This window comes from Anser cygnoides, chromosome 11 (genome assembly GCF_040182565.1).
Source record: "Anser cygnoides isolate HZ-2024a breed goose chromosome 11, Taihu_goose_T2T_genome, whole genome shotgun sequence".
Classification (NCBI taxonomy): domain Eukaryota; kingdom Metazoa; phylum Chordata; class Aves; order Anseriformes; family Anatidae; genus Anser; species Anser cygnoides.
In genome coordinates, this window is record NC_089883.1 from 21,542,216 (window position 1) to 21,559,819 (window position 17,604).

General features: G+C 43.3%; 1 protein-coding gene and 1 long non-coding RNA gene across 3 annotated transcripts in view; one reads left to right on the forward strand and one right to left on the reverse strand.

Moving 5' to 3' along the window:
* The first annotated feature begins 7,633 nt into the window (after positions 1 to 7,633).
* On the forward strand, positions 7,634 to 13,119 carry CTXN2 (cortexin 2). 2 transcript variants are annotated; one of them, XM_048052365.2, is made up of 3 exons: positions 7,634 to 7,957; positions 8,961 to 9,196; positions 12,671 to 13,119. In XM_048052365.2, the coding sequence occupies exon 3, from the start codon at positions 12,725 to 12,727 to the stop codon at positions 12,971 to 12,973; it is 249 nt and encodes an 82-aa protein (XP_047908322.1). In that variant the 5' UTR covers positions 7,634 to 7,957; positions 8,961 to 9,196; positions 12,671 to 12,724; the 3' UTR covers positions 12,974 to 13,119. The 2 variants fall into 2 exon arrangements, with proteins under 2 accessions (XP_047908322.1, XP_047908321.1); XM_048052364.2 differs by lacking the exon at positions 8,961 to 9,196 and having other exon boundaries at positions 7,647 to 7,957.
* A 2,773-nt stretch (positions 13,120 to 15,892) lies between these two features.
* LOC106033647 (uncharacterized) overlaps positions 15,893 to 17,604 on the reverse strand; it is a 54,422-nt gene continuing 52,710 nt past the window's right edge. The window contains exon 12 of the long non-coding RNA XR_010834242.1: positions 15,893 to 16,323. This is a non-coding gene — a long non-coding RNA (uncharacterized lncRNA). The remainder of the gene's footprint in view (positions 16,324 to 17,604) is intronic.

Genomic DNA, 17,604 nt, shown 5'->3' on the forward strand with positions numbered 1-17,604 from the left:
TTATTGTTATATATTCTTGGCAAGCAGAGAGCTGACAGCACTAATTTACACAAGGAGTCAGGGATAATGGAATATTATTAGTGTTCTTACATATAATATGTAAATATAAACTACTATAAAGAAACTACTCGTAGAAGTCTCCTGCAGAAGTAGTAGTTGTGGAGTTAAAATAATTAAACTGTGCATTCTAAGTATAAGCACTGTTTTTAATACAGTGAATTTCCAGTAAATTCAAGTCTCAAGTCCTAGCTGACAAGTCATTGCTCTGAACTTGCCAATGACCAAATACATATTCAGCATCGTTTTAGAAAGGATCTTTTTAAACTGAAGATAATTTTAAACTGAATCATTTTAAACCGAAGATAACCTTCAGTTTATCTTAGTGTTGTTTTTATTTTTGTTTCCACTTAAGTCATGATCAAAAGCAGTCCAGCAACGCTTTCATATATATTTGGCACATGTGGAAAAAGTTCCAACTTCCTCAAAGTCAGTTTTGTATGTAATGTGAGAGAACTGGACTTATGAGCTTCACATATTTAAATCCATTGACTGTCTTCCATGGATAATCATTTTCAGACAAACGTTGTCCCCACCTGTTTAATGCCCGCATGGTGAATGTGTTGCGCATATTTTTCCTTGGTTTGCTTGCTAAGGCACCTAAATGGGCTTAGCGTTTTCTAAACATTGTCCCTTCTCTAGAAAGCCCTGAGTGCAGCTGGAGAAGGCATGCTCTAACAACAGATTTGCTTTGTAAACCACTTGACTTCTGCAACTCTTTTAAAGATTCCTTTCTGCACAGGCACAAATATTTCCAAACCAGTCTGCCTTGCCTAAGGCTGCACCCAACCTACACTGCTTTACTTTGTGCTAAAAATAAAATAAAATAAAATAAAAACTCTGCTCTGCAAATGAAACCCTCTTTTGCATAGCTGTAATGGACCTGAAGTAGAGCAAGTTGTTTTTTAACTCTGGAAAACAAAACATTTTATGCTTCAAAAGGGCAAACTGTCAAATGCAACAGCCTGTCTCACGGCAGGCACCTTCCAGACTACAGCAGAGCACAGCCATTTCACAGCTAGAGCCCACCTACTGCACAGACCTTCCCACCTGCAGCTGTGGTGCTGATTGCTCCTTCCTCTAGCTCCCATGGCCTTTCAACTTTTTTTTCTAGTTTGCCTTCTCTGACTTTCTTCCTCCTGTCCCCTCCCCCAAATAAGTCTTCAACAGCACTTTACTACCTCAGACCCCCCAGATAGAAGACTGCACAGATGCCTGCCACAGGAATTAAACTGTGCATTGAGGCTTCAGTTCAGTGTGCTGTATATTTATAACCAGAAAAACTGTGCAGCATCCTATGCCCAGAACGTGGGATCAGTCACAGAGGAGACCTGCTCTCCTTGATCTGCAGGGATCTAACCTCTTTTCCCCCCAGTGAAGGGTTAAATCTCTCTTAAACATCATCATTTTTTTTTCAGTGTTATGCAACCCTTAACTACAACTTAAGTGCCTAAAACTTAATCGCTTATTTTTTACCCCAGAAGGCTGTGTGTAACAACACTAGACTCTTGACAGCACTGTTACTGGTTCTGTATTGAAACAATTCACATCACCCTTTCTCCCTCCAAGTCATTACTTTAGCTGCTGAAGTTACAAAGGAAGAAAACTTGAGCAACCTGCATTTTGGTCCTTCCTTCCACAACACATGTGGCCTCTAAGGACAGACTGAGAGCCACTATCACACCCACCGCCTCCCTTTTCCATGGTGAGGCAGAGAATACCTACCTCCTGCGTGTCTAAAGGGAACCCATCCCACCTAAGGCCTTAGAAGACCTTTTTCCTCTCCCTGTTGGCCAGGGGCTTTCCCTGAGCTGAGGTGGAGGAGCTGGGGACACACCTGGGGACAGCTGACCTCCTCCTGGCCCACTTACACCAGGTGGCACTGTTCATTTTTTACTGGATCCGTGCAATTTTCCACCTTCCCCAACACCAACACTGACTTGTGCTGGACTAAAAAGCCATGATTTTCAACTTGCTTCAGCTTCTGAATCCCTAAACTTTTAGGGAGGTGTGGGCCTATTCAGATATTTAACATAGGGAGATTGCTGTGTAGAAGCCACTCCTCTGCCTCGTTCTTGGCAGTCACCAGAGTACCCTATGGATTCCCAGGATTGTAGACTACATATTTAAGCAGCTGATAAAGTCAGTACCTGGTAAAAGCATGGCATGATAAGCACAAAGAGAGATCTAGATATTTAAAGACTACAGAACAGAGGTGTTATCCATTTTAAAACATTAAGTACCCTGGAATAAATTATATAAAATAATTTCCACTTGCAACTCTGATCACAGAATCACAGAATCATCTAGGTTGGAAGAGACCTCCAAGATCACCTAGTCCAACCTCTGACCTAACACTAACAAGTCCTTCACTAAACCATATCACTAAGCTCTACATCTAAATGTCTTTCAAAGACCTCCAGGGATGGTGACTCAACCACTTCCCTGGGCAGCCCATTCCAATGCCTAACAACCCTTTCAGTAAAGAAGTTCTTCCTAATATCTAACCTAAACCTCCCCTGGTGCAACTTTAGCTCATTCCCCCTTGTCCTGTCACCAGGCACGTGGGAGAACAGACCAACCCCCACCTCGCTACAGCCTCCTTTAAGGTACCTGTAGAGTGCGATAAGGTCGCCCCTGAGCCTCCTCTTCTCCAGGCTGAACAATCCCAGCTCCCTCAGCTGCTCCTGTAACAAGTAAGACTTGTTCTCCAGACCCCTCACCAGCTTCGTTGCCCTTCTCTGGGCTCGCTCGAGCACCTCCAAGTCCTTCTTGTAGCGAGGGGCCCAAAACTGAACACAGTACTTGAGGTGCAGCCTCACCAGAGCCGAGTACAGGGGGACAATCGCTCCCCTAGACGTGCTGGCCACACTGCTTCTTATGCAAGCCAGGATGATGTTGGCCTTCTTGGCCACCTGAGCACACTGCTGGCTCATATTCAGCTGACTATCAACCAGTATTCCCAGGTCCTTCTCTGCCAGGCAGCCTTCCAACCACTCATCTCCCAGCCTGTAGCGCTGCTTGGGGTTGTTGTGCCCCAGGTGCAGGACCCGGCACTTGGCCTTGTTGATCTTCATACAGTTGGCCTCAGCCCATCGGTCCGGCCTATCCAGATCATCCTGCAGAGCCTTCCTACCCTCGAGCAGAGCGACACACACACCTAACTTGTTGTCGTCTGCAAACTTACTGAGGGTGCACTCAATCCCCTCATCCAGATCATCGATAAATATATTAAAGAGGACTGGCCCCAGTACTGAGCCCTGGGGGACTCCACTAGTGACCAGCCTCCAACTGGATTTGACTCCATTCACCACAACTCTTTGGGCCCGGCTATCCAGCCAGTTTTTAACCCAACGAAGCGTACACTAGTCCAAGCCATGGGCAGCCAGTTTCTTGAGGAGAATGTTGTGGGAAACAGTGTCAAAAGCCTTACTGAAATCAAGGTAGACCACATCCACAGCCTTTCCCTCATCCACTAAGTGTGCCACTTTGTCATAGAAGGAGATCGGGTTCGTCAAGCAGGACCTGCCTTTCATAAACTCATGCTGACTGGGCCTGATCACCTGGTTGCCCTGTAAGTGCCACGTGATGACACTCAAGATAATCTGCTCCATGAGCTTCCCTGGCACTGAGGTCAAACTAACAGGCCTATAGTTCCCCGGGTCTACCCTCTGGCCCTTCTTGTAGATGGGCGTCACGTTTGCTAGCCGCCAGTCGACTCGGACCTCCCCTGATAGCCAGGGCTGCCGATAAATAATGGAAAGCGGCTTGGCCAGCTCTTCCGCCAGTTCTCTCAGTACCCTCGGGTGGATCCCATCCGGCCCCATCGACTTGTGTACATCCAAGTGCTGTAGCAGGTTGCCAACCATTTCCTCGTGGATTATGAGGGCCACATTCTGCTCCCCATCCCCTTCCACCAGCTCAGGGTACTGGGTATCCAGAGAACAACTGGTTTTGCCACTAAAGACTGAGGCAAAGAAGGCATTAAGCACCTCAGCCTTTTCCTCATCTCTTGTAACTAAGTTTCCCCCCGCATCCAGTAAAGGATGGAGATTCTCCTTAGTCCTCCTTTTTGTGCTGATGTATTTATAAAAACATTTTTTGTTATCTTTAATGGCAGTAGCCAGATTGAGCTCCAGATGAGCTTTGGCCTTTCTAATTTTGTCCCTGCACAGCCTCGCAACATCCTTATAGTCCTCCTGAGTGGCCCACCCTCTTTTCCAAAGATTATAAACCCTCTTTTTTCTCTTAAGCTCAAGCCACAACTCTCTGTTCAGCCAGGCCGGTCTTCTTCCGCGCCAGCTTGTCTTTGGGCACGTGGGGACAGACCGCTCCTGAGCCATTAAGATTTCCTTCTTGAGGAGTGCCCAGCCTTCCTGGACTCCTCTACCCTTCAGAACCACCTCCCAAGGGACTCTGCCAACCAGTGTCCTGAACAGCTCAAAGTATGCCCTCCGGAAGTCCAAGACAGCGGTTTTACTGATCCCCTTCCTGACTTCGCCAAGAATAGAGAACTCTACCATTTCATGGTCACTCTGCCCGAGACAGCTTCTAACCACCACATCTCCCACCAGTCCTTCTCTGTTTGTGAACAGAAGGTCTAGCGGGGGCACCTCCGCGGTAGGCTCACTAACCAGCTGTGTCAGAAAACTATCTCCCACGCTCTCCAGAAACCTCCTAGACTACTTTTTCTGGGTTGTGTTGTGCTTCCGGGATATGTCTGGGAAGTTGAAGTCCCCCACGAGAACAAGCGCTGATGATTTCGCAACTTCTGCCAGCTGCCTGTAGAACTCCTCATCCATCTCCTCATCCTGGTTCAGCGGTCTATAACAGACCCCCACCAGGATGCTTGCCTTGTTGGCCTTCCCGCTGATCCTAACCCATAAGGACTCAACCTTATCATTCCCAGCCTCAAGTTCCACAACATCAAAACACTCTCTAATATAGAGAGCCACACCACGACCCCTTCTGTGCTGCCTGTCCCTTCTGAAGAGCCTATAGCCAGACATTGCAACACTCCAGTCATGAGAGTGGTCCCACCACGTTTCCATGATGGCAACCAAGTCATAGCCTGCCTGCTGCATGATGGCTTCCAGCTCCTCTTGTTTGTTATCCATGCTGCGTGCATTAGTGTAGATGCACTTCAGTTGGGCCATTGTGATCAATACACAAATTTCTATATAATCCTTCCTTTGTAATGTGCCCCCCCAACTCTATTACTGCTTTGATATCCTGCATATATTATTTCCTTCTGCTAACGCATGTTCTCATAAATTTGTTTTCACTTCTCTAAATTTGCTTAGGAGGTAACTTTTGAGTTGATCTGTTTCTAAAGATACTTTCGTGCACAATATTCTTCGCTGACTTTACCTTCATAAGCCCATTTTAAATTTCCAGCAGCTGATGGTAGGGTTTGTTTGTTTGCGTAGGAACACTCGATAAGCTCTCTAAGCTAAACAGAAAAGCATGTTACAATGGAGCTAGTTATCCTTCAAAGTATTTACATTTTCTTGACACACCACTCAAATGATCCTTAAACATTAGGAAGTCTTAACCAGGTAATAGCTCTAAGAGTTCCCCATTGCCTTTCACTCATTTGCACCCACTTGGCTTTAAGTCTCTTGCCCAACCTGAAGTTAGGCCAGCTCAATTTGCAAGGTCAATGTACCAAATTACCAGATGATTATGAAATACCTATTTCTGTTTGAGGGCTCTCCACTGAAGACACACTTAACACTCCCTAAAATAAGGATCAATGGCAAATTATGTTGAACACAAAGAAGACAGGCCTGATAAAGAAATGGAAAGTGAAGAGCAGTGAATGCTCCATTTGTCTCTGTATCCAGAATGGCCATACATACACTGCTATCCCATCTGCCTTACAAAAAAATCCTGCACCTAACTAAACAAAACTAGTGACTCTTAAGTGAAAAAGCAATGAAATACAGGAAATAGATTTAGTTATTCCTCACTTTACCATTTGAAAATATAACAAATTGTACAGAAAAACATAAGAACAACAACAACAAAGTGTTGTCTGCTGACAACGGGTGGCTGAAGGAGACTGATTCTCTATTGAGGGCTGCTGGTTTCTGCTTCAGTTTGATGTCCATGAAAAGTGAATCTCCATCATAAAAACATCTGTAAACTCTTTAAAACTGAACAGTGAGTATCAGGTTCCTAAAAATACTCACATGATTCCAGCAACCTCTGCCATGCAATAGTACAAAAGAAACAATTACTTTACGATTAAAAAAAAAATATCTCTCTCTTAACATTCACTTCTACAAGAATAATGAGAGGAAAAACGAATTTATCTATGGGCAGAAACACACCACTAAACTAAAATAAATATCCTGTAAATATTACAGGAAGGTCCTCCAAGTATAGCAATGCCCAATGATTATCAGAAAAGCCTGAATGTATGCCACTCTCCAAAAACAATTCTGCAACGTGGGAGGGTGACACCATGAAACTCTGAGTCCTTGTGTCTTTGCTAATCCCAAAATCCCAAACCATAGCTGTTCCTCTTTAGCAAGAGATCTTCATTGGGCTCCAAGTAAATCAGGGACAAGGCTAAAAAAATAAATAAATAAAAAAATCTAGAGCTCCTTAGGAACAGAAGAGGCTCTTTATATACATATTCTGAAAACATAGTCATACTATTTCCAACAATCTATTTATAAAGTCTTCATGGGTCTTTAAATGTGAGAGGCACTTCAAAAATTAGCTTGGCTTGTAATTTCAGCAACAGACATTGTTTACCACATGACTGACACTGCACCATTAGATGATCAAACAAATAACCATTAGCGAGCATCTCTTTAACCTTTAGTTTAACCATTAGTTCTACCAGCAGGAGGGAGCATGTTTTGAGATTACCCAGTACTTAGAAGCCCACTGCAGACACAGCAGAAGAAACAGGCATTAAAATGGCTGGTAAAGAAAAACTCATTTCCCAGCTTGCATTAGGAAGAAAGTGCATTAACCTATCGTGATGTTATTGCACATACCAAGAAGCATGTGAGGTTTTAAAATTATTTCCTACAGAACAAAGTCTACCATTAGCTCTAAAGTGACCTTCAAACAAATCTCACCGTGCATGGTGCTACAATACGGCACTGATTCACTGACCCATGTGCGTTTTTCCGGGGCTGTATTCACCAGGGCAGCATGCAAATATGGAATCACTACCATTTAAAAACAGATTTGCTGTTTATTAGTGCAATATACAGATCCAGCTTTGGGAAGAGAACTCCTCTTTCCTTATCCACCGCAAACACCTGCTGTTGTAGCAAAAGGAGGCCTCTTTAATACACCATCAGCATCAGCTAAACATAGCTAATGAAAAGATGCAACGCCAAGACCGGACTCCCGCCCCAGCAGCGGCTCCCAGCCATATGTCGCCACATGTTCCCTGCTTTAATCGCGATTACCACCGGAGCAGCTGGGCGGGACGGAGCTCCCCGAGCTCCACAGGTCCCGGCGGCGGGGCCCGGTCGGGGGAGGCTCGCAGGGGGTTCCGGCCCGCTGCCGCTTACCGATGCTCCGCACGTAGCGTTTTGCGGGAACTTTCTTCGCCTCAAGCCGGGGCGGGGGGGCTGGAGAGGAGCGCGGCGATGGAAGGGGGCGGGCAGGGAGAGGGAGGAGAAGAAGGAAGCGGCTGCGGCGTGCAATTCGTAATTAGGGCGCTTTGAGCATCTCCCGGCGGGGGCGCAGCGCCGGGCGGCGAGGGGAGCTCGGGCGAGCCGCCCCCGCCGCCCCGGGCCCCGCCGCACGCCCCCCCGGGGCCGGAGCTGGAGCCGTGCGAGTCGTCGGGGCTGCGGCAGCCCGGGCTCCCCAGAAACGCCGGGAGCTCCGCGATCCGCCACCATGGGCAGCGCGGCCGCGGAGGAGCCGGGTCGGTAGCGCGGGGGGCGCGGCGGGGCCGGGCCTTGGGGCGCGGCGGGGGCTGACCTTGGGGCCCGGCCCGACCCGGAACCCCCTGCCGCCGAGAGGCAGCCCCCGGGGCTCGGGGGCCTGCCCCCAGGGAGCGGGTCCGAGGAGAGCAGGGGCTAAGCTGGTGGAGGCGACCGGTTGGCGGATGCTCGGTGGGTGGCGGTGGCGTAGCCTGCATGCCCCAGGAAACAGGTGCCCTCTTCCACGCCTGTAAACGGAGGGTGATGCTAGCGAGCCTTTGGTTTTCCTGCCTGTTACCCACGTACGTGATTTCCCAGTACAAGGCACGGCACGGGATCTGTCCTTCCATACAGACTCCAGGCTTGCATGCTTCCTAGGCGTAAAATCTCTTTGCTGCAATTTATCTCTTGTCTGAAGGCTAGAACTGTCACGGCCCGGCTGCTGCTTCATTGCAGGGGAATGCAGTTTACATGAAAAAGTGCAGCCTCTACCCTGAGTTACCATGCTGCAAAAACACGATGTTGGGGAGCAGGGGGTGGCTTTGCTACACTCACAGAACAGTTCAACATGCTTCAGTTGCTGGGCATCTACGCCATGGCCTTCCTACCTACCTTACACCTACCGCCCCCTATGCTGTCTTAGAAACCTCACCTGAGCAGACAGTTTTCTCCCCAGCAATTTAGGGAAGACAGGCATGCAGCATGGACATGAGCATCACAGGTTGGCTGTGTGGTCACGTAGATCTTTTTGCCTTTGCATTTCTGGCCATGTGTTGTTAACTCATCTCAGACCCTTTGGAGAATTCCAAATTCATTCTGGTTTCTATTTCATTATTTTATCTCCATTATTAATCTTTTTACCCTAACAACTCCTATGCCCAATTGCTGTAATAGCATTCCTGAAATTCATTTTCCTTGACCAAACAGTTGAGTGCAAATACAGTGCCTCTGAAACTCCCAGAGGATGCTTGTTGATGTCCCTAACTGTATGAACATCTTTTCAAGTCAGGTTTGCTGTCACTCAGAAACAGAAACCTGGAACTGAAGCTATTTGAAGAGCCTTCAGAATGACCAGATTCATGAATCAGCAGCTGGGCTTGCAGCACATCCAAGGGGAGAACAGATGGCAACTGATTTAGTCCATTTTGTTACACACTGCAGTTTATGAAGTGAGGTTTCAGGGACCTGAGGCTTAAACATGCCAAGGGGATGAATGTTTCCAGTTTGAGCAGCTATTTAAGGTACCCATTTCCAGTACTGAGCCATTTAAAAATAAATAAATAAATTGCTGGGGGTTCTAAAGGGGAGTGGCTGAAACCTGAAGTCTAAGGAAGATTCTTTAGGAAGTCTGTATTTAACACTTGCTAGCTACTTTCTCAGGAAAGTCCATATTATTTAATCTTCTCAGTACCTCTGAAAACACAAGGGTGAGAGCTAGGTCTGAAAAAAGTGACACTTGAGCCAACAAAGAACTTGGGCTGGGATCTTCAAACCACACCAAACGCTGGCAGAGTTGGACTGGTGACACTACTGGAATATCAAGAGTTTCAACGGCTTTCTTCCAGCTAACTTTCAATGCTTAGTACTTGTGGTACTCCCTTTCATCCTCTGTGGGTGCAGCCAGCATCCCCAGCTCATAACTCTGTTCTCCTTACCTCAATGGTCTATGTCCCGAGATGTTTTTCCTCATTGCTATTTTCTCTTGGACTCTAGCTGTTTTTTCTGGTCTCACAAGGGTTTCCAACGACCTTTTATTTCACAGCAGGATGTTAAGGAGCCTTTCTTTATGGCAGTGTTTTTATATGGGCAATGAATCAAAGGATAAGTAGAGTCCTGACCTATTAAAAAAGTCAAGAGACATCAGTCTGAGGCCAGCCCCTACAAAATGACTCTGCAGATTCTAACTGACTTAATGCCTGTCCCCATCACATTGCCCTAGAGGTTATCTTCAAGAATTTTTGCATGTAGGCCATGTTAGTTAGTATTCGGAGTCTTCTGACTCACAACCTGACACACAGCAACTGAAAGGACATCTGACTAACTGGGAGAGGACATCTAACCTGTATATGCAGCACTAAAATCTAAAAACAATACAAGTGCAATCAAGGTCAATTTTGGTACCACAGTTTCAGGGATATGTAATTAGAGCAAAATGTTCTGTGAACTTTAAGGCTTCAATTACAATTTCAGAAATTCAGAACAGGGCAGAGAAGAGCATAAAGCTGTGTAGTAGTTTCCCAGAACCAATTTCCACACAGGAGTAATGCCCACTGGTTTCTCATACAGCTGTTTCAGCCAAACTCTTGCCAAATAAGACAGATACCCATTTCTTAACACTCCATGTTTCAGTGTCAGCTAAGCTTTGCACAGAGATCTGTCCCATAATCTCCACTGACAAGCACATAATGTGCAAACAAATCCCACTAATTCCAGTGTGTATCCTGCAAAATTAGTGAGACTTGGAATATGGCTCTGTGTTAAAGATGTATATATTTCCCTGGACTTGGCTCCAATGTAAGGTTCTCCAAGGCAATTCTATATCTAAGATTTTTTCTATACATCTTTGAAGATAGCAATGTTTTGGTGATTGTTGTTGGTGGTGGGTTTTTTGTATTGTGACACCAATTTGTGATACTGAACTTAGCTGTGATTTTTTTTCTACACAAGGTCAGACCTATAGAAAAAGTGGAAGGGTGCACAATGAAAACCTGTGCCGCAGGTGGCTTCATCTGTGACATATTTTCAGAAAATATTAATTATTGCTGACATTACTTTTCCCATAGGTTATATCCAGATCTTTTCCCCAACTTAACAGGAATTAAAACAGTATGACCCAAAGAGAAGAATGTCATTCAAAACAAGGAAGGATCTCATACAAAGCTCTATAGAATAAACGGATCATTGGTTATTGTGCTCTAGCAAGTGTGTAAAGAATGTAATAGAAAACCATACTGTTTAGTACATACCAGCTTGGAGGTTAGTGCAAAAACAAAAACAAAAAGTAAGACTTGTACCTTGCCTTTTTAATCTTTGTTTTAAAATTTTAATTCTTTAGGACAATATTCAAAAATCCCACAGATTTTTAACATGAGAAAGGAGACAGAGACAAGATAAAAGTTCTGTGTGTTTCCGTCTTCTCAAGAATACCAATTCTTATTTTTACTTCTGTTGTTATTAATTCTAGACTGACTCAGGATATGGCTATAATTCAGTTTCAGTCACAACTGCACTACCACAAAGACATACTGGAGCTCTCTTTGAACTGGCTAGGGCAGGTACCTGTATCAGTGTAGTCCTGGCAGCACAGAGCTCTGAGTGGCCTAATTACTCTGTCAAGAAATAAATGGATACCTGGAATTCCCTGGGGGGAGAGGTGGTTGAATTGTTAACAAAAAGAGTTTTCCCCTGAGGCGAGTTAGTTAAATAGGTGTTAACACAAGAGCCAAAAAAACCCAAGCTCCAACCTTAGAATAAAAATGCCTTTGTCCTTTGCCTTGTACTTCTGATGTCCCAGTTTTTCCAATCCTCCTGCTGCCTACAGAGACATAAAAGAGTTTCAGTATCTGACAGAAAATCTAAAATAAAGCAAACCAACTCCCACCCCCAACTAAAATCTATACATAAGATCTTACAAATACAGCAATGAAAGTCTCTCCTGGCTGGAAATACACAGAACTCTCCTGGTGGCAATGGCGGGGTGGAGCCACTCAGTGGAGCGGATGGAGCATGCCACCTCTGTAGGACAAACACCAGGGTCAGTCCCCTGAGATCCACAAGGAGCATGTTCAGACCTGGTACTTGGAATGCCTGTAAAAATATGCATTTAATGGGGAAGTCCAAGGAGAAGAAGCAAATGAGAGTAAGACTTAGAGGAAGGGAATTTGGTTGTGTTGTTTCTTCTCCCACTGATCTTTCCTCATATGCAAGAGTATATAGCGATTTCTATTTTTTTCTTTTAAGTGGAGACATATATACCATGTGCCCTTGGGAGCTGGCACATGGCTGTAACATCACCACAGTGGCTCAATCCACCAATTCAAATGCATCTTTCAACACTGTGTTTCTGGGCACACTTGGATTTTACATACTGAATGGCACTCACTGCATGGACATGTATAGAGAAAGGTGAAGGGGCAATTTTACCAATGTGCTTACTTCCAATTCTTGTGAAGTTCAAAATGAACACAGTATTTTTCTGAATATGGAGCCCAAGACTTCACTAAAATTGCATGCACCATTTTATTTCACAAATTGTATCTATTTATTTAGATTTCTAAACTAAATTACATGAGCAAAATCCATAGTATTTGGCTGAAACTCCCCTTGAGATCAGTATGAGTTTAACTAGTTTAAGGACTGAGGTAAAGCCATTTCAGAAAGCATACTTGTTTATCCAGGTGGAGACCTTGTGAGTATTGCCTAATCAAAACCTGTAGGCTTATGCCCAGTCTGACAAAATGCTGTTTAAAACAGCCATGTGCCAGGATTACTGTTTTGAGGAGACAGAAAGCCAGAAAATTGAGTTTGCTGTCAGTAAGTGGATGGTGTGTAGGGGCTAAAAGTTGCAATGTTATTACATTAACTTAAATGTGAAAAAAACAACAGGACACTGTGAAAATCCAAGCTGTTTTTCATTTCCAACTGTTCGTATGCTACAGCTCAGACATACACAACTCATTTAGACCTAACCAAACTGATTCCACTTTTCTATGCAGGCAAAGAAGCAATAGAGGTGAAAATCCCGCGGAATCACCAGGATGTGATGGCCAATGATGAGCAGTAATTACTGCAGCAACACTTCAACCAGCATGAGTGTCAACGAAATGTCTGCCTTCCCCCTGACTTTAGAGCAAAAAACTGGTTTTGCTTTTGTGGGAATTTTGTGTGTTTTCTTGGGACTCCTAATTATCAGATGCTTCAAAATCTTGCTGGACCCCTACAGTAGTATGCCTTCTTCTACGTGGGAAGATGAAGTTGAGGGGTTGGATAAAGGGACATTTGAATACGCTCTTGCATGAAAACTCATAGAATATCCTGCCTTAAATTTGATGATGATTTCATTTTGGAAACCAACTGTTAGTACATTTGTTATACATACATACATTTTGAAGGTATGTTGGTAGCATCCATTTTTGTTAAATAAATATTTGTTGCAAACTCAAAAGACACTTCACATTGCTTTTCTATGAGGAACAGTGGAATGGTGGATAAGAAATGGTTAACAGCAAAAAAATACTACAATAAACAATTCACTATAAAGTTAACACGGCAAAAAAAGGTTGGTTCACACACTATCATATTATAAGGAACTAATGGGAAAGCTAACAATTAATAATATAATCATAATTAATAACATCAATTGCTAGCTCAGTTCTTGCCTTTCAGGAAGAGGAGGTGCTGTACTAATGACTGTTTATAAGGAAACTGTACGTTGTTTCTCCTGTGTGAAACATCTAAGTGGTCCTCTGCAAACAATGCATACTTCTATTTCTTACTGCTCATCTGAGAATGTGTCTTTTTGATAGATTAGGTCTCCCTTCTGCTCTACAGCTACAGAAAGCTAAACAGAACTAGTGGAAGGGAAACAAACATTGCTGAGGATATTTTAGATTCTAAAAACATTCAGCAATACAAAATATATTAATTACCTGCTCAAAAGTCCATCACAAACCAAGAACACCACAGTCCCACTCTACCTGTGCCTCCCATGCAGTTAAAATCTTAAGGTGAAAGAGAATAAGTAAACATTACATAACCAATCTGACAATCTAACTGAACTGGTCACGCCATGTCAATTTTTACTCCCCCTGGTTACAGAGGATGATTGAGTTTAAACTGGAACTTCACCTGTTGCACTGTTAGCTGCAACCTGTTCTGTCTGGTTAACAGCTCCCAGCAGTAATTACACCAGCTTGTCAAGGCCAAAGCAGAGACACTCACACTGCATACTCGTTTGTGCCCAGCCCCCAGAAGGCAGAGGGGTCCATGAGCTGGCTGGAAGTCTTTGTACTCTCCAGCTCATCTCCACAGCTGTTTCTTCTGTGCTCCTACATCTGTGCAGTGTATGATCTCGACTGTCAAACTGAGGAATTGGTCATAGGAGATCTTATCAAGACAGAAGAACTGACAGTGAAAGCAGAGACTAAAACCACAAGGTCACCCTCACACACAGCTGTTTAGCAAGTGTGGCAGTACTTGACAGAAATTGAATTCAGTTTTTAAGAAAGCTGGCATCAGAATTTTAAGCACTGTCACTTTTGCTAAACAGCTCCGTTTGCAACGAGCAGCAAAGACAAAAAGATCAGTTACAATGGTTGGTTTCTTTTGCATGTCTTTGGAAAAATACTTATTAACCCTTTTGCTGTATATAGCAGACAGACACAGCCAGTGAAACACTGGACCTCAAATGCCATTTGGAACACGGAACACTGGATTGTACAGGGAAGGACATGATCTTCCATCTGAAGAATGAGAGCTGCAGCTAACACTCATCTATACTGGTTCATCTAAATAGAATAAACAATTATGTGAATATAAGAACTTTTAAACTGCTTCAGACTCTGTGTAAGAAAAATTGTCAGATCCACACAGACTCAGCATGTTGCATTTATCCCAGTTAATTTAACCACAGAATCAAAGGCAGACATCCATATACTGAGCCACATAATAGGATCATCCACTGCAGAGACCCGACACCGTCATTCTTTTTATGTACACCTAATCAGCACATCTGAGCCCTGTACTGTCAGGTTAGATTGCTGAAGGTACTTAAGTTATCTGGGATAAATATAGTTCAGTTATCTCTAAACTACATGGCAAGCACAGCAAACATACCTCAAGAACCTCACTACTTCTTTTGGTTTTTACCCAATCTATTCCTGGAAGCAATTATCAAATTCCCTTATGATTAAAAAGTGTCATAATTTCTTCCTGCCCTTCTCTGCACCCCCAAAAGACAACAGAGTCAATCTTCCCAGAATGAATGCACAAAACCTAGTTCTTCAAAGGTTTTCCTTAAATTTACAGAGTAAAACTTTGAACAAGGTTTACAGCACATGGTTCAAGAACATGTGGGACAAGGAGACCCACCAATGGGTCTTAAATAGTACCCAAGTGATCCCACTGGCTTCACTGGAATCTCTTCTTCATAAATGCAATCTATGCATTTTATAAACTCTTGTTATCTCCACTACTACATATGCAGAACTGAAAAATAGGGAGATTATGATCTGTGCAGAGAATCAGACATAGCTGGGAGGGAAATGGAGATAACAAAAGTATTTTTGGGCCTCCTTGGAAATTTTGCAATACCATAAACCCTGTAATTGTAATGGATAGCTACATCTGCTGGTTAATAGTTAACAAGCTAGAATGCTTCTCTAAATCACCATCCAGAAATGTTTTGAAAGTGAGGGATTGGACAGTTTATTCAATATATTAAGCAGGAGAAAAATCTGGCCAATAAGGCAGAGTCTGTAATGCCTCAAAGAGAGAGGCACACTATATGCATGAATAAAAGAGGCAGACTGTCCTTCTCTAAAAACACAGGACTGAGTGGTAAGTTAAATTATCTTGAATAAGGTGAACTTGATAATTTATGTGTAATGATAGAATGCTAAATGCAAAATTAATGGCAAATAACAGTTGAGACACTCCTGGAAATACACTGTGAAAAAAACAAGTACTGTTTTCAAGAACAGCAGAAAGGTAAGAGACTTTTCTTTTCCTAGCTAAACAATACTATTATGGAAATAGGACACTGAAATTACAGAATTATTTTAGTTGGTAGCAAACTGTCATCAAATTCAGGATTTCATTCAGTCATGGAGACAGAAATAAAACTAATTTCACTGACCTTAGTGACAAAAGATTTGTTTTTGCTCCTTCATGCCTGAAGATGAAACACTTCCTTACAATTTTAAAAAGCTGAAGGAAGCAGAATACTATGATGAGAAATGTATAATAATAATAACAATAATAATACAGATCATCCAAAAACAGCAGAAGTAACAGAACTTCAATTAATGTAACATTGCTGTGGTTTTTATAAAGCGTTAAACAGGAAAACCAACATAAATATGAAGGGGTTATAAAGTGGTATCATTTATCAGGTTACAGCAGAATATCATCTATAGCTGATGGAAGAATGGAGGAAATATGCTTTAGCTATATCTCATACTGAAGCTGGAGGACATCTGATTATCAGCTCTTCAAATTATAGTTTTGATATGTGTTTTTTAGGCAAAACGTACCTTGCCAAGGTATAAATATTGATGCAGTATTTTATCTTTCAGTGCCAGTGCCAAATGTATTTTACAAAATCATAGATTGGAAGAAATCTCTTGAGGTCATCTAGTCCAACATCTTGCTGAAAACACAAAATTTAAAGAAAATTCTTCTAATAGGCTTATTTACCCTGATTTTCAGTTCACATATTCCTTTACGCAGATATATTTTGCTTCTAAAACTTCTGCTATTATGTACACTTGCAAATTTTCAATGTCTAAGCATGGTTTTAGTCAGTTTTAGTCGGTTTCAACAGACCTGGACACCTATTGAATTATACAGGTCTATAAAGTTACACTTCTGTATTTCCTCAGAATTTTACAAGACATATGCATTGCCATTGTTTCCTATATCATTTAAATATCTCAAAATGCATGGCCATTCCAGGGACATGTAGGCCATCCCACAAGTTGCTGCAAAGGTACTTAACGCACCAAAGGCCTATATTTAAGCCCCCATTTTGTTCCTGGGGTTTTTGTTTCCTTGTTTGTTTTTTGAGGGGTCTGTGTGGAAGAGTGGAGGTGGGAAGCAGATAGTACAGCTATCATATGTTATGGGCTGCCATTCAGAGTGACCTAGAGCTAGACAAACAGGCTAACAGGAATTTCATGACATTCAACAAGGACAAATGTGAATCCTGCACCTGGGACAGACTAACCTCCTGCAACATACAGGATGGGGCCTCACTGGCAGGCAGCAGCTCTCCTGGAAGGGACCTGGTGAGCCATACACTACAGAGGAGTCAGCAACATGCTCCGGGAGCAATGAAAGCAGTGTCCTGGGCAATATTAACAGGACCATAACTAGTAGACCGACGTGATCATTACCCTCTGTTCAGCACCCATCAAATTGCACCTCGAACCCAGTTTTTAGAAAAAACTGTCTACCTGTCCCCCTATCCATGTATGACATATCTTGGTAAACTTGTATGTGTCTGATGGAGGCCACCAAGATGGTCAGCAGCAGGCACAGAAGGAAACTGGGCTTGTTTAGCCAGAATAAAAGGTATTAGAGGAACCTAAGCAGCCCTACAATACCTATGAGGAGGTTACTGACAAGGCAGACCCAGGCTCTTTACTGAGGTGAGAGATGATGGCCATAAAGCAACACACAGATGGTTCTAACCGGGTATACATGAAAAAAATCACTGCAAGGACAATTAAATATTAGAATACCTGCCCTGCCATGGCAGGTTGTGGAATCTGTCCTTGGAGGACAGAACTGAGAGACCTGACTGATGAAAGTCCTAAGCAACCTGATTTATATTAAGCGTTCAATCTGCTTTGAGCAGGAGGTTGGACTAGATAAGCTCCTAAGCTCCCATCCAACATGCATGATTGTATGACTTGCTACAGCTTCGTTC

What these genes read in the sequence shown, in the direction of transcription:
- CTXN2 (XM_048052365.2), top strand. Translation starts at nt 12,725, where the DNA reads ATGATGAGCAGTAATTACTGCAGCAACACTTCAACCAGCATGAGTGTC.